The sequence below is a fragment of the Salvelinus namaycush genome, chromosome 1 (genome assembly GCF_016432855.1).
Source record: "Salvelinus namaycush isolate Seneca chromosome 1, SaNama_1.0, whole genome shotgun sequence".
NCBI lineage: Eukaryota > Metazoa > Chordata > Actinopteri > Salmoniformes > Salmonidae > Salvelinus > Salvelinus namaycush.
In genome coordinates, this window is record NC_052307.1 from 20,823,842 (window position 1) to 20,842,480 (window position 18,639).

At 45.2% G+C, this 18,639-nt stretch overlaps 1 protein-coding gene across 1 annotated transcript in view; it reads right to left on the reverse strand.

The window, feature by feature from the left end:
* The window catches only part of LOC120062735 (paxillin-like), a 32,310-nt gene that overhangs the window by 9,875 nt on the left and 3,796 nt on the right, over positions 1 to 18,639 (reverse strand). Inside the window, exons 2-6 of the mRNA XM_039012833.1 lie at positions 4,271 to 4,485; positions 4,086 to 4,171; positions 3,822 to 3,961; positions 3,452 to 3,644; positions 3,115 to 3,229 (exon numbers count right to left, since the gene is read on the reverse strand). Coding sequence (XP_038868761.1) covers positions 3,115 to 3,229; positions 3,452 to 3,644; positions 3,822 to 3,961; positions 4,086 to 4,171; positions 4,271 to 4,485 — 749 coding nt within the window. The remainder of the gene's footprint in view (positions 1 to 3,114; positions 3,230 to 3,451; positions 3,645 to 3,821; positions 3,962 to 4,085; positions 4,172 to 4,270; positions 4,486 to 18,639) is intronic.

An 18,639-nucleotide genomic window follows, 5' to 3' on the forward strand; every position in this document is an offset into this window, starting at 1 on the left:
GGAGGGGGCTCTGGCTTGGGGGCAGGGGGCTGCTGTACTGGGACCGGTGGGGGTTGTACCAGAGGAGGTGGGGGAGGGATGGGTTCCTGGGGTGGAGGAGGTTGAGGAGGGGGACAGGGGGGAGGGGGGGGGGGTAAGGGAGCAGGGGTCTGCTTAACAGGTGGGGGTCTCCTGGGTTCTTCTATAATAGGAGGGTGACGAGGGGCTGGGGGAGACTGGGGTGGGGAAATGACCCTCCTCTGAGGTATAGGTGACTCCGAGGGAATAATGATCTGAGAAGAGACAGACGATGACAGAGAGGGAGAGAGAAAATTAAAGGTAAAGAACGGAAAGTGAAACTTGAGAAGGTAAAAAAAATAAAAAAATATCTGGGATGGTGTGATCCTGTTGTGATCGTATCCAGGCTAACCTTGTCCACCTCATTCGCAGCCCCATCGCCACGGAAACGCTGTGGCTTAGACATGACGATGACGCCCTCAGTGAGCCAATCGTCCGGCTGCCTGCGCCGGCGGTCAGCCAATCGGCCAATCCCCAGCTTCCCCTGCAGCTCCTCTATGAGGCGGTCCTGTGAGCTGCTCTTGTTGACGATGATGGGGCCCATCCGCCCCCTCCGGGGGTGACCCTCTCGGTACATGGGGTGCACATTGGGGGTCTCCTTGGTGCGCCTAATCACGGACTTAAGCTAGAAGGAGAATGAGCATCAGGACTCCACTGTGATCCAGTTACAATACCACAGACCAGGTGAGTGGTTCAGTTCAGAGGAAGCACCATTCCAGTTCACTCAAAGCCAAAGGCAGCCATCTCCTCAAGGGTATCTATCAGCGGTGGGTAAAGGCATGTCCAAAGGAATGTGTCAGTGAGCTCAGAGTCACACTCCATGCTGTATTACATGCTCAGACCCCATCTCACCTCCCACCCATCACACAGTCCCATTTGTTCTCTGACCGTTAAGCAGAACATAGTTGGGCAAGATGGGGGCATCATGCTGACGCAACAAGTGAGGTAGTCATAGGATGCAGTCACAACTCAAATTGTTTGGTTTTAACAAGACATGCCAACAAAGGTCACAGCCAGGCAGTACTGCTGAGCGATTAGTGCTTTTTCAAGTCGGTTCTATCATTAAAAAATAATCACGGTTTTCGGTTTTGATTATTAACGGACAAGTAGGCGGGGGCGCAATAGATTATTGTCATTGTAGTTAATTACCAGCTATTCTGTGCTTAACTATGTAGAATATTGGCCTGTTGGAAACTACAACTCCCTACTACATCGCACAGTTCGGGCTTAAACTGATTTATCTCTATAGAAACTGGGCCTCAAGCTCACAAAAAAATTAAAATAAAAACGGAATTCAAACTTAACAGACATTGGTCAATAAGTTGTTAAAAACAAACAAAAAAGAACCGACATTTCGGTTAATTGCTCAGCACTACCAGGCAGTCAACAATAAGAGACTGCAGTAGCAGCAAACATCCAGATGTGCACATTGTAAGGACAGTATCTATACACACACAATTTCTCAAACAGATGTTTGGTATCAAACTAAGCCATTTCTGCCATCTCAGAAAGATAGTTTTATATGAATAACATTTAACTCCGTTGTTTCTACACGTGTTTGTGCAGAACAGCACAGTGTGGTGGTGAGAGCTGTCCCATACATGTCCAGATGCAGAGACCCTGTCCATGGTGGCAGGCTGCAGCAGAGGTAGGTCCATGGCAGTATCAGGAGTTCCAGGGCAGGAGGAGCCATCCAGGGACTCATCCATCCAGCTGGCCTCAGTCATCGGGGTCATGCTCCCATCTGTATAAGGTCTCTCTGTATAAGGAGTCATACTACCATCCAGTCCATCTTGGAGACACATGTTCAGCTCCACATCAGCCCAGTCCATGAGCTCCCTGTGCCCATCTATGTGTCCACTCATTACTGACCCATCCCGGGTAATTGTCCCCTCACGGGTACTTGCCCCATCCCGGGTACACCCGGTAGTGTCTGGTTGAACATCCCTTCTGTCTAAGGGCATGATGAGCTCCTCATGTACCTTCTGCACCACTTCCCTCTTCAGCTGAAGTGCCTCCCCCTTCAGCTGCAGTGTGTCAGTAGGGACTCTATCGTTCTCCATCTTAGTGAAACTCATGGCCAGCAGCTTATCCAGGGCTTCATCCAGAGAGGGCTCAGCTGCAGGGACTGGCTCCAGAACTCTCCTGGAGATCTTGGGGCTGGTGAGAGCTGGGGGAGAGGGAGACTTGGGAGACGTGACCAGAGATGGTGAGGGGGCTTTAGAAGCAGTGAGAGGAGGGGTAGGACTCTTGGTGACAGAAGCATGGAGAGGTGAAGGAGTCTTGGAGATAGAGACAGGAACAGGACTAAGACTCTTGGTTGGAGTAGAGAAACATAGATCCATGTCAGTTAGGGGACTGGTGCTCTTGGTAACAGTAGGGGGAGTTGTACCAAGTTCTAGAAATGGACTATGGGGTTTTAAGGGGTTATGGTCCAGGGTGACACTGGCTGAGTTCAGTGATGGTTTAGCAGCATTAGAAGGACTTGGGTATGTGATAAGTGAAGGGTTGGAGTGGTTGAGGGCTACCAGAGACTTCTGACGAGATGACAGGATGGTCGCAGAGACGTCGATGACAACTTTTGGTTCTGGGCCACTCTCTGCAAATGACAGAGGGCTCTGGGAGGTTACAGTAGCTGGGGGAGGGCTTGATAATGAGGGATGTGGAGGGGACACTGCCCCCCCCGAGTCCCCAATGTCCTCCTCTATGTGCAGCTCCCAGGCAGGTAGAGAGAAAAGAGGAGAGTCACAGGCAGGTTGAGAGGGTGAGAGGGAGGAGGGGGCAGCAAGGGAGGAGCAGGTACGTGGAGGAGGATGGACCTCCAGAATGATACTGGGGGAGGTTCCTGCCTGATCAAGCTGAAGGTCAGAGTTCATAGACCCCAAGGAGCCGAGGACAGGCTAGAGGACAGGACAGGCAGGAGAGAGGAAAGGGACACCACAAGAAGAGGAAGATATTAAAGAGAAATAATCAGATTAGAAAATAGATATAGAATTAAAAGGTATCTACTAAAGGATTTTTCATGAGGTGATAAGAGGACAAGCGTAAGACACACACCTTGAAGTCGGAAAGGGAGGCCATGAGCTCATCAAGTTCGCGTGTGGCACAGGAAGCTGACATTCTGGCCTGCTGCTGAGAGGAAGAGTCCAACTCATTGTGAAGAACAGAGGGGCTGCAGAATACACAAACAAAACATGATCACACACAAACCAACATTGACCTCCTCATTTTTCATTTCATCCTAATATGTGATCAGATGGAGCACCCAAACACAGGCTACAGTTGATTATTAACATGATCTCATTGCTAGCTAGCTTGTATCCTATAATTCAAGGTGATGAAACTCCTTTTCCATCTGTGTTTCTTGAATAGGAGTAACTGCCAATCTGTTTACCTGGGAGTGGGTACAGAGCCCTCCAGCTCATCCAGCAGACTCTCCACAGTGGGCCGGCCCTCCTCCACCGCCTGGCTCCCGTTCCGTTTGGTCTTCTCCTGAGACGGAGGGCTCACCATGATGTCAGGGGGACCCCCGTTCTCCTGCACATAGTGGGTTATGCTGCAGGACGGCAGGGGTGGGGCTGTTTCCTCTGTGGGTAGAAAGGACAGTGGGACATGATATCATCACAGTATTATGCAGTAAACACATACTGCAAAGACAAGACCACCCATGGCACAGAGAATGACAGATATAAGTTCCGCTTAGGTAGCATAAACACCAAAACCTAGTGAAAAATGATGTTGGATGTGTTTAGCTGTCTGTGTACCTGTGGTGGGGAAGGAGGGAGAGTTCTGCTGGACAGCGTTGAGCTCCAGGAGCAGCCTGTCCAGCTCTGACAGGTTGCTGCCCAGAGCTGAGCTCATAGCAGCCGCAGACTGGTCAGCAGACTTCTGTTTGTTGGGGAAACTGACAGAGGCAGAGAGACAATGGTTGTCAATTGTGGTTGAGTATAAAACAGTGACAGACGGTATAGTAGCCTCCCAGTGGGGGTCCCTTCCTAGAGATCTGTTCCTATGGCCCTCCTGCCTACCTGTAGACGTGGTCCTCTTCAATGTGGAACAGGGGCGGGCTGCTACTGTCCCTGGACCATAAGCTCTTCGGAGCTGAACCCAAGGACTGCAGAGGAGAACATTCACTAAGTTTAGTAGTGAAAAGCCATTTAATGAATGAGATGTGTGAGTCTGAGTTGTGGTTCTGAGGTACAGTATGACTGACCTGTTGGGAGGAGTGGGAGTGGTGGGAGTCCAGGGAGTCTATCACAGAGCCATTCAGAGCCTCAGCCGAGGGAGGGGGTGGCACCGGGGGAGGGACTGACACATCCTGGTAGGAGTTCCCTCCAGTGGGGAAGGAGTAGGGGGTCTCCTCAGACAGGAACACAGGATGCTTGGAGATGTGGGACGTCGTGGATTCCAGGTCCGCCAACAAAGCGTCTGAGAAGGAAAGAGATACCTCCATTGTTACACAGCATACGCTCAGTCAAACATTACAGACAGAAATACACAAACCAAGGCTGCCTCTATCATTACATCAATACAAAATGTGTTTTTTTAAAGATTGAGGGTGGACATTTGTTTACCCTCTTTCTGGAGCAAATCATTCACAGAAGACCAAGATGCAACACGACTTCTATGCTTAGCATCAATGTGAATAGCTTGACAGATTTAGTTATTTTGCCTCCATTAGACTGAAAATAATTCAAAGCACCCAGCATATGGGCCTCTCCAGCTGGAGTCTACTGAGCGGTGGGTGTCTGTAAACTAACAATGCCTATGCGTACCTGTTTAGGCCCTGTCATCATCACAGCTCGACACAAAGCCCCAGTGTCATTTCTAAACCCACTACAGTCTGGTTAACATCTCCCCTGAAACCCCCACCTTCCTCGCTCCATCAATCTTTCCATCAGGCCCTAAAAATATATTGCTGCTGTCAGTAAGTACCTGGCTATCCATCTTTGCTTGTCCATTGTTCCTTCCGTCCGATTGTCTTCCTAACAGAAAAACACCTTTCTTAACCTGTTGCTCTTTTCAAAAGGCTTTGTGTGAGTGTGGACATCAGACAGACATCACATACATCTCCAGGGCCATCCTGTGTACAGCATTAGTGTCCCCTGGACCACCAGAACAAAATAGACCCTTACATCACACACTCCATTCATCTTCAGTCAGTCAAGCATAGCCTGTTAAAATGTTCCTGTTCATACTGGATGGGACGGTGTCAAAGGGAATCCTTGTAGTCAACTCCATATAACAGAACTAAGTCAATTCAAAAGCCACCCCATAAGACTAGTTTCTCTGAATCGTATGAGCCAATTTACATAAATGAGCTTCAAACCAAGAGAACATTAAAATGGCTAAACTAAATTATATGATAAATGGACAGTCCGTAAGATGCCAACATTACGACAACTTTATGAGGTGAACAACAAATAGACAAATCATTTTTTACAGACCACAGTCCAAAAGTCCCTCTTCAGTCACACACACAAAATCCTCTTTGCAAGAAGAAAAACAAAGCAAAACAAACTGACACGAAATGAAGATGAAATAAAGTTAACAGAATATTCAAGCTTTTCTGTGTAAAATGCCCCCTTACTATCCTCCTGATATGCCACCTGACAGATCCAGTACCCAGAAGTGTGTGCAACAGGGATGCAGCCAGAGAGGGACTGAGATGGACAGAGAGGACTAGCTAGTGTCCTGTCTGTTGAGGGTGTGGTTTGGAGGCAGGGGAGACAAAGACACACTGGATATTAACCCCTACAATATTTTGTTTCTTTATTTATTTAACAAGGCAAGTCAGGTTAAGAACAAATTCTTATTTACAATGACGGCCTACCCCGGCCAAACCAAGACGACGCTGGGCCAACTGTGCTCCGCCCTCCCTCCCACTGACCCTCCAACTCACCCCAGGGATACCTTTCTCACTCATAAAAATAAAGTCTGTGTCTACTTCTGTAAACAGTCCAATTTTTTGCTCCATTTTCAAAAATAATTCCCAGAAAGATTTGTAAAAATTGCCATCAACTAGACGTCAACGACATCTCTATTGTTCATCCTTAACAACTTTATTTTAATAGAACTACGTTACAATTGCTCTGTGGGAACAGAGCTTTCAGTTTAACCTATTCACTACCACAGAGCTTTCAGTTGAACCTATTCACTACCACAGATCTTTCAGTTGAACCTATTCACTACCACAGATCTTTCAGTTGAAACTATTCACTACCACAGATCTTTCAGTTGAAACTATTCACTACCACAGTACTTCCCCCACTGTTCATTCAAACCAGAGACCCCAACCAGTAGCTAGGTGTTTACGTCATGTAGTTAAACCACATGGGTGCTAAATCTATTTAAAGCTGTAAGTTCAGCAAGTAAGTCTGCTCAAAATAAGCTGCACCTGGTGCTAATACGCTGAACAAGAACTTACTAAAGTTGACGTCATCACCCTTACAATAAAGCCCAATGAAAAAAAAATATATAATAATTTAAAAAAAAATCACTGGTTATCTCCCTATCTGGGTCATTCACTTCGGAATTGATATCTTACACATTATGGTGTGGTTTCCCAATAAAAGTTAATACTAAAACAATAAAAAGTGCACATGGCTAACCAGGTATGATATAGAGTACACAGAAGAACTTCATGACCTTACTCCTGGCAGCGAGGAAGAGTAGACACTGCCAAGTTCCTCAGTATCTGTTGCCAGACTGGGATCTCTATTCTCTGCCTAGTACCACTAGACTACCCCCCGTTGCTACTACATCTGTGACACTGGCCAACCCCTGTGGTACTGATCAGTCAGAGATCTCAGTCCACATCTGATTAAGTGTTTCAAGCAACGTATAGACTAATGTCAAGGTAATAGCTAGCTCGATGACATACAGCGAAAGCTGGTACCCACTACCCACCTTCATTGTAAAGGTATTGTTTGTTAACAAACTAAAGAACAATGAGTAGAGGATATTTAAATCATAGCTAGAGGTCAGCCGCAATACACTTGCCTGTAGTGCTTTAGGTCAAGGCTACACTGACATTCGTCTTTACTGGAGTGTGAAAGTGGAAATCCCACTGGAATAAATTTGTGTTGATTGTCTCTCCTATGGGAGGCAGCAATGAGTCTGACACAGATGAACTGTAAAATGGTATGTGGCATGAGTTGGTCTGGGGGGAGTTAGTGGCATTAAGAATGCAACGAAGTACTGTAAGGGGTAGGGGAAAAGGTTATGAGATGGGTCAAATCCAATCATTTCAGAGGAAATCCTGACTACTTTTGGAAAAAAAAGTATTATACAACTGTTCATTTTAATGGGAAACATTTATTCTGCCATTTGGGGATTCGAAGCAGGGCTAAATGCCAGAGACATCAGTTCATCTGACTTTATTTATTGCAGCTTCTATGACCTAAATAGATTTGCAATACATTCCTGTCCTGCCTTTTCATTGAAAGCATCTTAACATAAAGTCAGTGTTCAAACATAGGCCAACAGCCTTGTGTTGTGTGCATACTGTATGTGCATTCTTTGGGTGGTGGGTACGTGTAGATTCTTGCCTCTGTCCATAGTCCCCCTCCTCCTAACCGTACCAAAGCCCTGCAGTCTTTATCTGATAGGTGGGAAGGTACATGGAGAATTCCACACATTCCACTGTCCGGCTCCGAGAGAGAAAGCAGCCAGGGAAACAGAGAGGAGGGTGGCAGAGGAGATGCATGAGGTGGAGGCCAAGAATGGAAGAGAGGGATGATTTGGTTTACCCAGGGACTATAAATATCAGTAATATGAAATCTACATGAAATTAACAAATATTAAGATAAAAACACAGAATACAATGTTTTGTAATACAGGCTATAATTGGCAAGACAGAAACCATCAGTCAATCAGTTGCAATACGACTAGGTTCCAGATGAGAGGAATGCAGAGAAGAAAAAAATGAAGAAAAATCTGGCTGTTTAGTTTTAAAACAATCAAAGTACTACTCTATAATTTAGATAACAGGGCCAGATCAAAAAGTACCACATACTTTAAATTCCAGGAGAAGAGAGATGTCAATTTCTATTACCAATGGCAGGCCCAGAGTGCCATGCTTCCCAGGTTAACAGGCAGGCAGGCCAGACAGGCAAGCTAATCTTTCCCACATCTTTAACACATTGGATACAGTGATGGGCCACCAGGGTCCACAACTCACCTGTTTATAGCTGGGGGCAGAACTGGCCACAGCCCCACGTAGAAAGTAACACTATCCGGCCTTCCCAACATGATATTTATATCAATCAGGAGAGACAGGGGCCAGAGAGGGGTGGAGAGAGAAATACCACAGAGGAGAATAGCAGATAGGAAAGGGGGAGAGGGATTATACAGCACAGAGAGAGAAGGGTGAACAGTGAGTGTAAAGACATACTGAAGGGAGTACAGACACAGTGAGAGAGGGAGTGGTGTGGTGTCTCAGAGAAAGACAGAAAGATCTTGAAGCAAGATGGGGTCAATGGCTTCAAAATAATCCCCACCAAAAATACCCGCCCAAGCAGCCCCATATCCGAAAGATGACACTCCCCTGAAGAGAGTGCTGGACCAAAATAAAAGCACTTCCCCACAGGCCAGTAAATCAGATGACAGGGGAAAGTCTAAAAGACCATTTTGACACACAGTCACGCTTAGACATTGAGAACAAACTCGCACCAATAGATGACCAACACACACAACTACACACACAACTACCATGAGTTTGTGTGTGAAAAGCTCAAGGATAGACGGTCTTGTTTCTCTTCTCCAAGTTCAGCTTGTGCAACAACACTGAATCAAACCAACCAACCTCCAAAAACAGCCAGCCATCTTCCATGCTCTGTGGCCCTGTGGAATCCTCCACACTGAGCTCTTTGAACAACATGCCCTGGGGAGTCCCAGCCTGAGTAATGTGGGAAGAATCTAGCAGGAACTCAGATTCCTGTTCCATTACATTAACCCATCAGGGGGGGTAGGAAAGAGGGCGTGACTAACTTTTATTGGTCAAAAATGTCCATAACAGCAGTGGCAGAGCATTCATTTCCTGGCCCTGAACACAGATTCTGCTCATTGTTTTCTCTTATGTTTCCTCAGGATGTGAGGCAGGGTTCATTGCCTAAGCAATGAGGTCAGTCATGCAGATCCCCTCCCCCAGACTCAGAACAGGATGGGTGTGGAAGGAGCACAGAAAGAGCACAAGGACTGGACTGATTTACAGACAGGACCCTCGCATTAGTTCAGAAGGCAGGCCCACACAAACATACAGTAGTGGTAGGCATACAGGGAGAAACCCTACAGGTCCCTGGGGGTGATGAATAGTCTGGTAACACTTGCCCACTGCTGACATACTGAAATACAGAAACACACCAACTGCCAAAGTTGTAAGGACAGCTATGTTGTCTAAGTTACAGAGTGTGGTTGGCAAATATCGTAAACATTTAGGACCACTAGTGTTGGGCGGTATCCAGATTTTCATTCCATTTCTGTACCATACCGGAGTATATGGTATTACCAAATGTGCACACAAGGGGCGCTATAGAAAATGTTTTTTTGGGGGATGCACAAAACAATTTAGGCACCAGGGATGTTGATCCAGGAGGGAATTGAATGTCTCTGTTGTAACCAAGAAGCTTGATATCTAGCCACTTAGCTAGTAAACCAAATACATAGCTGGAGCCCTGAGCTAGATATAATTTGACACATCTTAGATTTCTTATAGTTATACTTAACATATTTATAAGCAGTGGCATAGCACCCCCTCCAAAAAAAGAGATATATATTTTATAAACAGTATTTAAAATGATACCATCTGTATTTCGAAATAGACATTTTAAACCGTATACCGGGGTATCGCCTAAGGACCACACCATTTAATGTGCACCCAGTCCTCTCTTGAACAAGGGAATATGGCAATTTTTCTACAAGGTAATCAACGAATAGAGTCCACATCTCCTCAAAAGAGGATAGTCCATGTAGCCATTTGGTTATCTGCCATGACCCTTTTTGGACTAACTTTGACTCATCACATATGCTGATGGTACTTTTTACCCTCTGTCACTTTAATCCTAGTTATATGTACATATTTACCTCAATCAGCTCATACCCCTGCACATGGACTCAGTACTGGTAACCCTTGTATATAGCCAGGTTATTGTTACTCATTGTGTATCTATTATTAAGCATTTTACTTTTCTATTATTTATCTTTTTCGTTCTGCATTGTTAAGGGCCCGTAAGTAAGCATTTCACTGTTAGTCCACACCGGTTGTTCACGAAGCATGTAAAAAATAAAATGTGATTACTGTTCAACAGACTGCAACGTTGCCTCTCCTGTAATGTTGTCCTCTCAACCAGCTGCCCACCTACACACCACCCACCACTCTTATCTTGATGACTGGTCATGACATAAACAAAGGCTGCTTCAGCCCACAGGGACAGCCCATCTGTGTTTCCCAAGCATGGAGAGTCAATCATACAGGCTCCTGAGGAATTCACACAGAGAGGAGAGTGGGGACACGCCACACAAACACGCCAGTAAGACAGGCCATCTGACACTGACTGTCACATGTGGGTAAAGACTCACATCTGGGAGAAAGCTCAGCTGCACTGCAGCCACATCAGTAATGGTTCTGGGCTTTGGGCTGGACCTGGCCACCACCTGATCGGAGCTGCGTGAGACATGTCTGAGTCTCTGGAACGTTCACATGCCTTGTCTAACCTAGGGTTGCTCACACGGTACAACAGAATCCCCCTTGCTTTTTGGGAGGGTAGGAAATGGGGACATCTCTGGTACACTGGGCCAAGTAGAAAGAGGAGAGGATGGGATGATTGGGTTACACAGCTCTACGTCCTCAGAGGCATCCCTGCAGAGACCAGGGAATAGGGTTTTACTAGGACACAGTAGGACTGACTGAGGGTACCGGTTTGTGAAGAGCCCTATCTTTACAGGGCCAGTGTGGAACAGTGGTGGGAGTTGGTGAGCCGTAACCCAGTAAGTATTTGGCCTGGATGTTAAGACATTCCACAGCAGCGTCTCCCCCTCCCTCAGGCCTGGCTTCCCCCGACTTAAGTGAGACAGCAGGCTCCCTCTCAGTTAACAATCAGGCCTTTCACTGGCCCAGAGCAGCTTTACCATTTAATGAGCCATGGAGGTACTCTCAGATCAGGCCAAGCTCAAAATAGGTCTCCTCATCCCTCCACTTAAACATTTCAAAAATACATCTGACTGACACATGCTATTTTGGGTCATTCATGCAGAACTCAAAATAGGCAAATTCAAATGGGTGCTGGACTCTTAATTAAAAATATTACTTTGTTGTCCATTTCCTTTAAGAGAATGAAAATGTGTATCACCTGATCAGCTCAATCAACCGAGACACACACTCACCCACACACACCCTGATGTCTCGGTTGATTGAGCTGATCAGGTGATACACATTTTCATTCTCTTAAAGGAAATGGACAACAAAGTAATATTTTTAATTAAGAGTCCAGCACCCATTTGAATTTGCCTATTTTGAGTTCTGCATGAATGACCCAAAATAGCATGTGTCAGTGAGATGTGTTTTTGAATTGTTTAAGTTGTAAGAACAGGACAGAGCCATCCGTTGGTTGCTGGACTTTCTAGCCTCTTAGCTATATGCCTCCACTCTGTGCATGAAGATGAAAGCAATTGCATTTGTTCAATAACACCCTGTCTAATCTAGGCAGCTTTAGTGAACTGGCCACCAGATGAAATCTGTAAAAACAAAATGACTTCTAAGTGTAGTTGCACCAGAGGTCAAGGGGCGCTGAATTGTGAGAGATTATTGGTCAGCTATCTTGTCACAGAAAATAGACTGAAGGATAAAATGTTGGCATGGGGAGGGGGGGGGGGGCATACTCTACAACAGTGCCCATCAGCCAGCATGATCAGCCAGATGCTTGGTCCCTAAAATGCACTGACACATGATCTGTGTGTACAAGTATGAACGGTGCAGGTTGGCGTACAGTAGGCTCTGCTATTTGAGGTATGCTGGTTCCAAGTGTTTGGGTAAATATCTCTAGTGCATATCTGTATCTGAAAAAGTTCTCTAGTCTTTTGAAGACCCATATTGCTGCAGATCTGTAGGATACTCTAATGTCTGAGTATGTACTCTAAACATGACTACCCAGCTAACAAACATTCCCACAACTTTAGAGAACGTTGCCGTAAGTCTCAATAGGTCATTAACTAACGTTATCATAGGAATGTTCCCGTGATGTCCTAGGAATGTTTCCAAGAGACTATTACCTTAATGTTAAATAGAACGTCGTTACCTTGTTCTCAGAACTTAAGATATTAACTGTTCTAGACATGTTTCATGGGAGCTTTGACAGAATATTCATGTCTCCAGTTCTGATGGTTAGGAGAATATTACACCAACGTCCCACCCAACATACACAGAACACAGTTGCCATGTTATCAGAACATAAACTATTAAGATTCTAGACAAGTTTAATGGAAACGTGGCAAGAACATTTGTGCCAAATGTGTCATTACTCATCTTGTTACTGTTGCCAAGCCAATCAAGGCCCTGATTGGTGAACCACTGATCCACTCACAGAGCTTTGTCTGTTGGCAAGATTAGGGATACACACACACACACACACACACACAGTGCTTTTAACAGTGTTCTCAGCTTCCATGTTTGACGCACTTGATTTAATTGTGCATGTTCATTTATACAGTAAGTATTATTAAGCATATTCTCACCCGGGAGTTGAACTCACAACCTCTTGGTTTACGATACGGTAATCTTCCTACTACACCATCATGTCCGTGTCAGGTATCAGCTGATATGACTCTTCTCTCATCATTGATTTGATTTAATTTCAGCAATTTAAGAGCTTTCGGTTTAGGGGTCTAATGTTGTTGGGGCATTTGACCCCGTTTTAATCTTACTCCTGAATCAGTATGATAAACTATTTTGTAATTTTTCCACATTACCTGTCAAGAAGATGGAAGGTTGCTCAGCTAAATAGAATTAATAAATACTGATCATTTATGAGGTAGTGGAAAGGTGGTCAATTTGTGCTCAAGGTATAATCCTACAGATTCCCATCTTTCAATGAGAAACTGATTTTAATTAGATACTTTTGGTCATGTAGTGTACGTAGACACCTGCTTGTCAAACATCTCATTACAAAATCATGGCCATTAATATGGAGTGGTCCCCCTTTGCTGCTTTAACAGCCTCCATTCTTCTGGGAAGGCTTTCCACTAGATGTTGGAACATTGTTCTGGGGACTTGCGTCCATTCAGCCACAAGAGAATTAGTGAGGTCTGGCACTGATGTTGGGCGATTAGGCCTGGCTCGCAGTCGGCGTTCCAATTCATCCCAAAGGAGTTTGATGGGGTTGAGGTCAGGGCTCTGTGCAGGCCAGTCAAGTTCTTCTACACCAATCTAGTCAAATCATTTCTGTATGGACCTCACTTTGTGCACCGGGGCATTGTCATGCTGAAACAGGAAAGGGCCTTCCCTGAACTGTTGCCACAATGTTGGAAGCACAGAATCGTCTAGAATGTCAATGTGTTAAGGATTTCCCTTCACTGGAACTAAGGGGCCTAGCCCAAACCATGAAAATACCCCCAGACCATTATTCCTCTCCCACCAAGTTTGTGTGGCCTACCACTTCGCAGCTGAGCCATTGTTGCTCCTAGACATTTCCACTTCACAATAACAGCAATTACAGTTGACCAGGGCAACTCTAGCAGGGCAGAAATTTGACAAACTGACTTGTTGGAAAGGTGGCAACCTATGACCGTGCCACAATGAAAGCTCAGTGACTTCTTCAACAAGGCCATTCTACTGCCAATGTTGGTCTATGGAGATTGCATGGCAGTGTGCTCTATTGTATATACCTGTCAGCAACGGGTGTGGCTGAAATAGCAGAATCCACTAATTTTAAGGGGTGTCCACAAAAACGTTTGTATATTAAGTGTAAGATAGGGGTGTTGTCAAATAATGACATGAACATATTTGATAAGAATGTGAAGGTAGTGTGACTCCCCTAACGGGTCTCAAACCCAGGCCACCAGCACTTATGACGAACGCCATAACCACTGGGATATCCTTAGGGCATGTGCTTGCTTAATGGGCCAGTATATTTCGGACCTGTCCAGAAGCAAAACCTAACCCTTTCTCTGTAGACACTTGTAAAACAACTAGATAGGTGTAAACAGGAGTAACATTAAAAACAGGGTTATATAGCCCAACAAACACGAAGCAACTACACAAAAAGCCCTAAAATTGCTGAAATAAGGAAATCAAATCAATGAGAGAATAGTCAGATTAACTGATAACTGCAGTGGCGAACCGAGATTATCTGACCTAGGCTTTAGTTGTGAAAAAAAAAGAAGACAATACAGCAGATCATTTTTTTTTTTAAAGAACAGAAACATCACTTAATGCACCCGACATTATATTGTGTAGTCGGACCATTGCAGACTCTAGTGCAGGAGACGCAATGCTTTTTGATGAAAATCAAAAACAGGCCTGAGCCGTGATTCGGGCTGCAGCACACAAAGCCAGCACACGGACACAACATCATTATTTTCTGTCCTCAGATACAGAGAGCTGTGATACCCGGTGTGCAGATGAGGTCCCAATAGATTAAGCGTAAACCCTCGTATACCATGGATTGTATGTGTAACAAGGTTAGCAAAATGTTAACTAAAATAAAGTTTAAAAGTCACACACAATGTATGAAACTATTACAACTGGAACAGGCCAACCCTGCTGCGTGTGCAGGATTCTGCTCCAGTCCAGCACTAACACACCTGATTCACTGTATCGAACATAATTGGTTAATAATCAAGTGCGCTATTGCTAGCTGGAACAGAAGTCTGCTCACCAAGTAGATCAAATCAAAGTTTGTCACGTGTGCCGAATACAACGGGTGTAGACCTTACAGTGAAATGCTTACTTACAGGCTCTAACCAATAGCGCAAAAAAAAAAGGTATTAGGTGAACAATAGAAATAAAAACAGTAAAAAGACAGTAGCGAGGCTATAAAAGTAGCGAGGCTATAAAAGTAGCGAGGCTACATACAGACACCGGTTAGTCAGGCTGATTGAGGTAGTATGGACATGTAGATATGGTTAAAGAGACTATGCATATATGATGAACAGAGAGTAGCAGTAGCGTATAGAGGGGTTGGCGGTGGGTGGGTGGCGGGACACAATGCAGATAGCTCGGTTAGCCAATGTGCGGGAGCACTGGTTGGTCGGCCATTTGAGGTAGTTTGTACATACAGTTGAAGTCGGAAGTTTACATACACTTAGGTTGGAGTCATTTAAAACTCGTTTTTCAACCACTCCACAAATTTCTTGTTAACAAACTATAGTTTTGGCAAGTTGGTTAGGACATCTACTTTGTGCATGACAAGTAATTTTTCCAACAATTGTTTACAGACAGATTATTTCACTGTATCACAATTCCAGTGGGTCAGAAGTTTACATAAACTAAGTTGACCGTGCCTTCAAACAGCTTGGAAAATTCCAGAAAATGATGTCATGGCTTTAGAAGCTTCTGATAGGCTAATTGACATACTTTGAGTCAACTGGAGGTGTACCTGTGGATGTATTTCAAGGCCTACCTTCAAACTCAGTGCCTCTTTGCTTGACATCATGGGATAATCAAAAGAAATCAGCAAAGACCTCAGAAAAAAGTTGTAGACCTCCACAAGTCTGGTTCATCCTTGGGAGCAATTTACAAACGCCTGAAGGTACCATGTTCATCTGTACAAACAATAGTACGCAAGTATAAACACCTTGGGACCACGCAGCCATCATACCGCTCAGGAAGGAGACGCTTTCTTTCTCCTAGAGGTTAACGTACTTTGATGCAAAAGGTGCAAATCAATCCCAGAACAACAGTAAAGGACCTTGTGAAGATGCTGGAGGAAACAGGTACAAAAGTATCTATATCCACAGTAAAACGAGTCCTATAATCGACATAACCTGAAAGGCCGCTCAGCAAGGAAGAAGCCACTGCTCCAAAACCGCCATAAAAAAAGCCAGGCTACGGTTTGTAACTGCCCATGGGGACAAAGAATGTACTTTTTGGAGAAATGTCTGATGAAACAAAAATAGAACTGTTTGGCCAAAATGACCATCGTTATGTTTGGAGGAAAAAGGGGGATGCTTGCAAGCCGAAGAACACCATCCCTACCGTGAAGCACGGGGGTGGCAGCATCATGTTGTGTGGGTGCTTTGCTGCAGGAGGGGTTGGTGCACTTCACAAAATAGATGGCATCATGAGGCAGGAAAAGTATGTGGATATATTGAAGCAACATCTCAAGACATCAGTCAGGAAGTTAAAGTTTAGTCGCAAATGGGTCTTCCAAATGGACAATGACCCCAAGCATACTTCCAAAGTTGTGGCAAAATGGCTTAAGGGCAACAAAGTCAAGGTATTGGAGTGGCCATCACAAAGCCCTGACCTCAATCCTATAGAAAATTTGTGGGCAGAACTGAAAAAGCCTGTGCGAGCAAGGAGGCCTACAAACCTGACTCAGTTACACCAGCTGTCAGGCGGAATGGGCCAAAATCCACCCAACTTATCGTGGGAAGCTTGTGGAAGGCTACTCGAAATGTTTGACCCAAGTTAAACAATTTAAAGGCAATGCTACCAAATACTAATTGAGTGTATGTAAACTTCTGACCCACTGGGAATTCTTCTCTATTATTGTGACATTTCACATTCTTAAAATAAAGTGGTGATCCTAACTGACCTAAGACAGGGAATTGTTACTAGGATTAAATGTCAGGAATTGTGAAAAACTGAGTTTAAATGTATTTGGATAAGGTGTATGTAAACTTCCGACTTCAACTGTATGTACATGAATGTATAGTTAAAGTGACTATGCATAAACAGAGAGTAGCAGCGGGAAGGGGGGGGGGCACACAATGCAAATAGTCTGGGTAGCCATTTGATCACCTGTTCAGGAGTCTTATGGCTTGGGGATGAAAACTGTTGAGAAGCCTTTTTGTCCTAGACTTGGCACTCCGGTACCGCTTGCCATGCGGTAGTAGAGAGAACAGTCTATGACTGGGGTGGCTGGGGTTTTTGACCATTTTTAGGGCCTTCCTCAGACACCGCCTGGTGTAGAGGTCCTGGATGGCAGGCAGCTTAGCCCCAGTGATGTACTGGGCCGTACGCACTACCCTCTGTAGTGCCTTGCGGTCGGAGGCCGAGCAATTGCCGTACCAGGCAGTGATGCAACCAGTCAGGATGCTCTCGATGTTGCAGCTGTAGAACCTTTTGAGGATCTCAGGGGCCATGGCAAATCTTTTTAGTTTCCTGAGGGGAATAGGCTTTGTAGTGCCCTCTTCACAACTGTCTTGGTGTGTTTGGACCATTCTAGTTTGTTGTTGATGTGGACGACAAGGAATTTGAAGCTCTCAGCCTGTTCCACTACAGCCCCGTCAATGAGAATGGGTGCGTGCTCGGTCCTCCTTTTCCTGTAGTCCACAATCATCTCCTTAGTTTTGGTTACGTTGAGGGATAGGTTGTTATTCTGGCACCACCCAGCCAGGTCTCTGACCTCCTCCCTATAGGCTGTCTCATCGTTGTCGGTGATCAGGCCTACCACTTGTGTCGTCTGCAAACTTAATGATGGTGTTGGAATCGTGCCTGGCCATGCAGTTGTGGGTGAAGAGGGAGTACAGGAGGGGACTGAGCATGCACCCCTGGGGAGCTCCAGTGTTGAGGATCAGCGTGGCAGATATGTTGCTACCGACCCTCACCACCTGGGGGCAGCCCATCAGGAAGTCCAGGATCCAGTTGCATAGGGAGGTGTTTAGTCCCAGGATCCTTAGCTTAGTGATGAGCTTTGAGGGTACTATGGTGTTGAACGCTGAGCTGTAGTCAATGAATAGCATTCTCACATAAGTGTTCCTTTTGTCCAGGTGGGAAAGGGCAGTGTGGAGTGCAATAGAGATTGCATCATCTGTGGATCTGTTTGGGCGATACGCAAATTGGAGTGGGTCTAGGGTTTCTGGGATAATGGTGTTGATGTGAGCCATTACCAGCCTTTCAAAGCACTTCATGGCTACGGACATGAGTGCTACGGGTCTGTAGTCATTTAGGCAGGTTGCCTTTGTGTTCTTGGGCACAGGGACTATGGTGGTCTGCTTGAAACATGTTGGTATTACAGACTCAATCAGGGACATGTTAAAAATGTCAGTGAAGACACCTGCCAGTTGGTCAGTACATGCCCGGAGCACACGTCCTGGTAATCCTTCAGGCCCCGCAGCCTTGTGTATGTTGACTTGTTTAAAGGTCTTACTCACGTCGGCATGGAGTGCGTGATCACACAGTTGTCCGGAACAGCTGATCCGGGGGAGCAAGGTTGGCCACCTCCAGTATTGACTTTTTTTTGTTCACCTGAAAATGATGCTTTAGTAATAATAATAGCCTACTTGTTAATAAAATGTCTAACCTTTACATATGAGTTAGCTTACTTGTACACTTTGAAATATAAAAGTGTTGATTCTTTGAAGTTAAGTGTTGAAACTTGTGTTAAATTGTTAACTATTATTCAAGGCGAACTAGTGTCTACA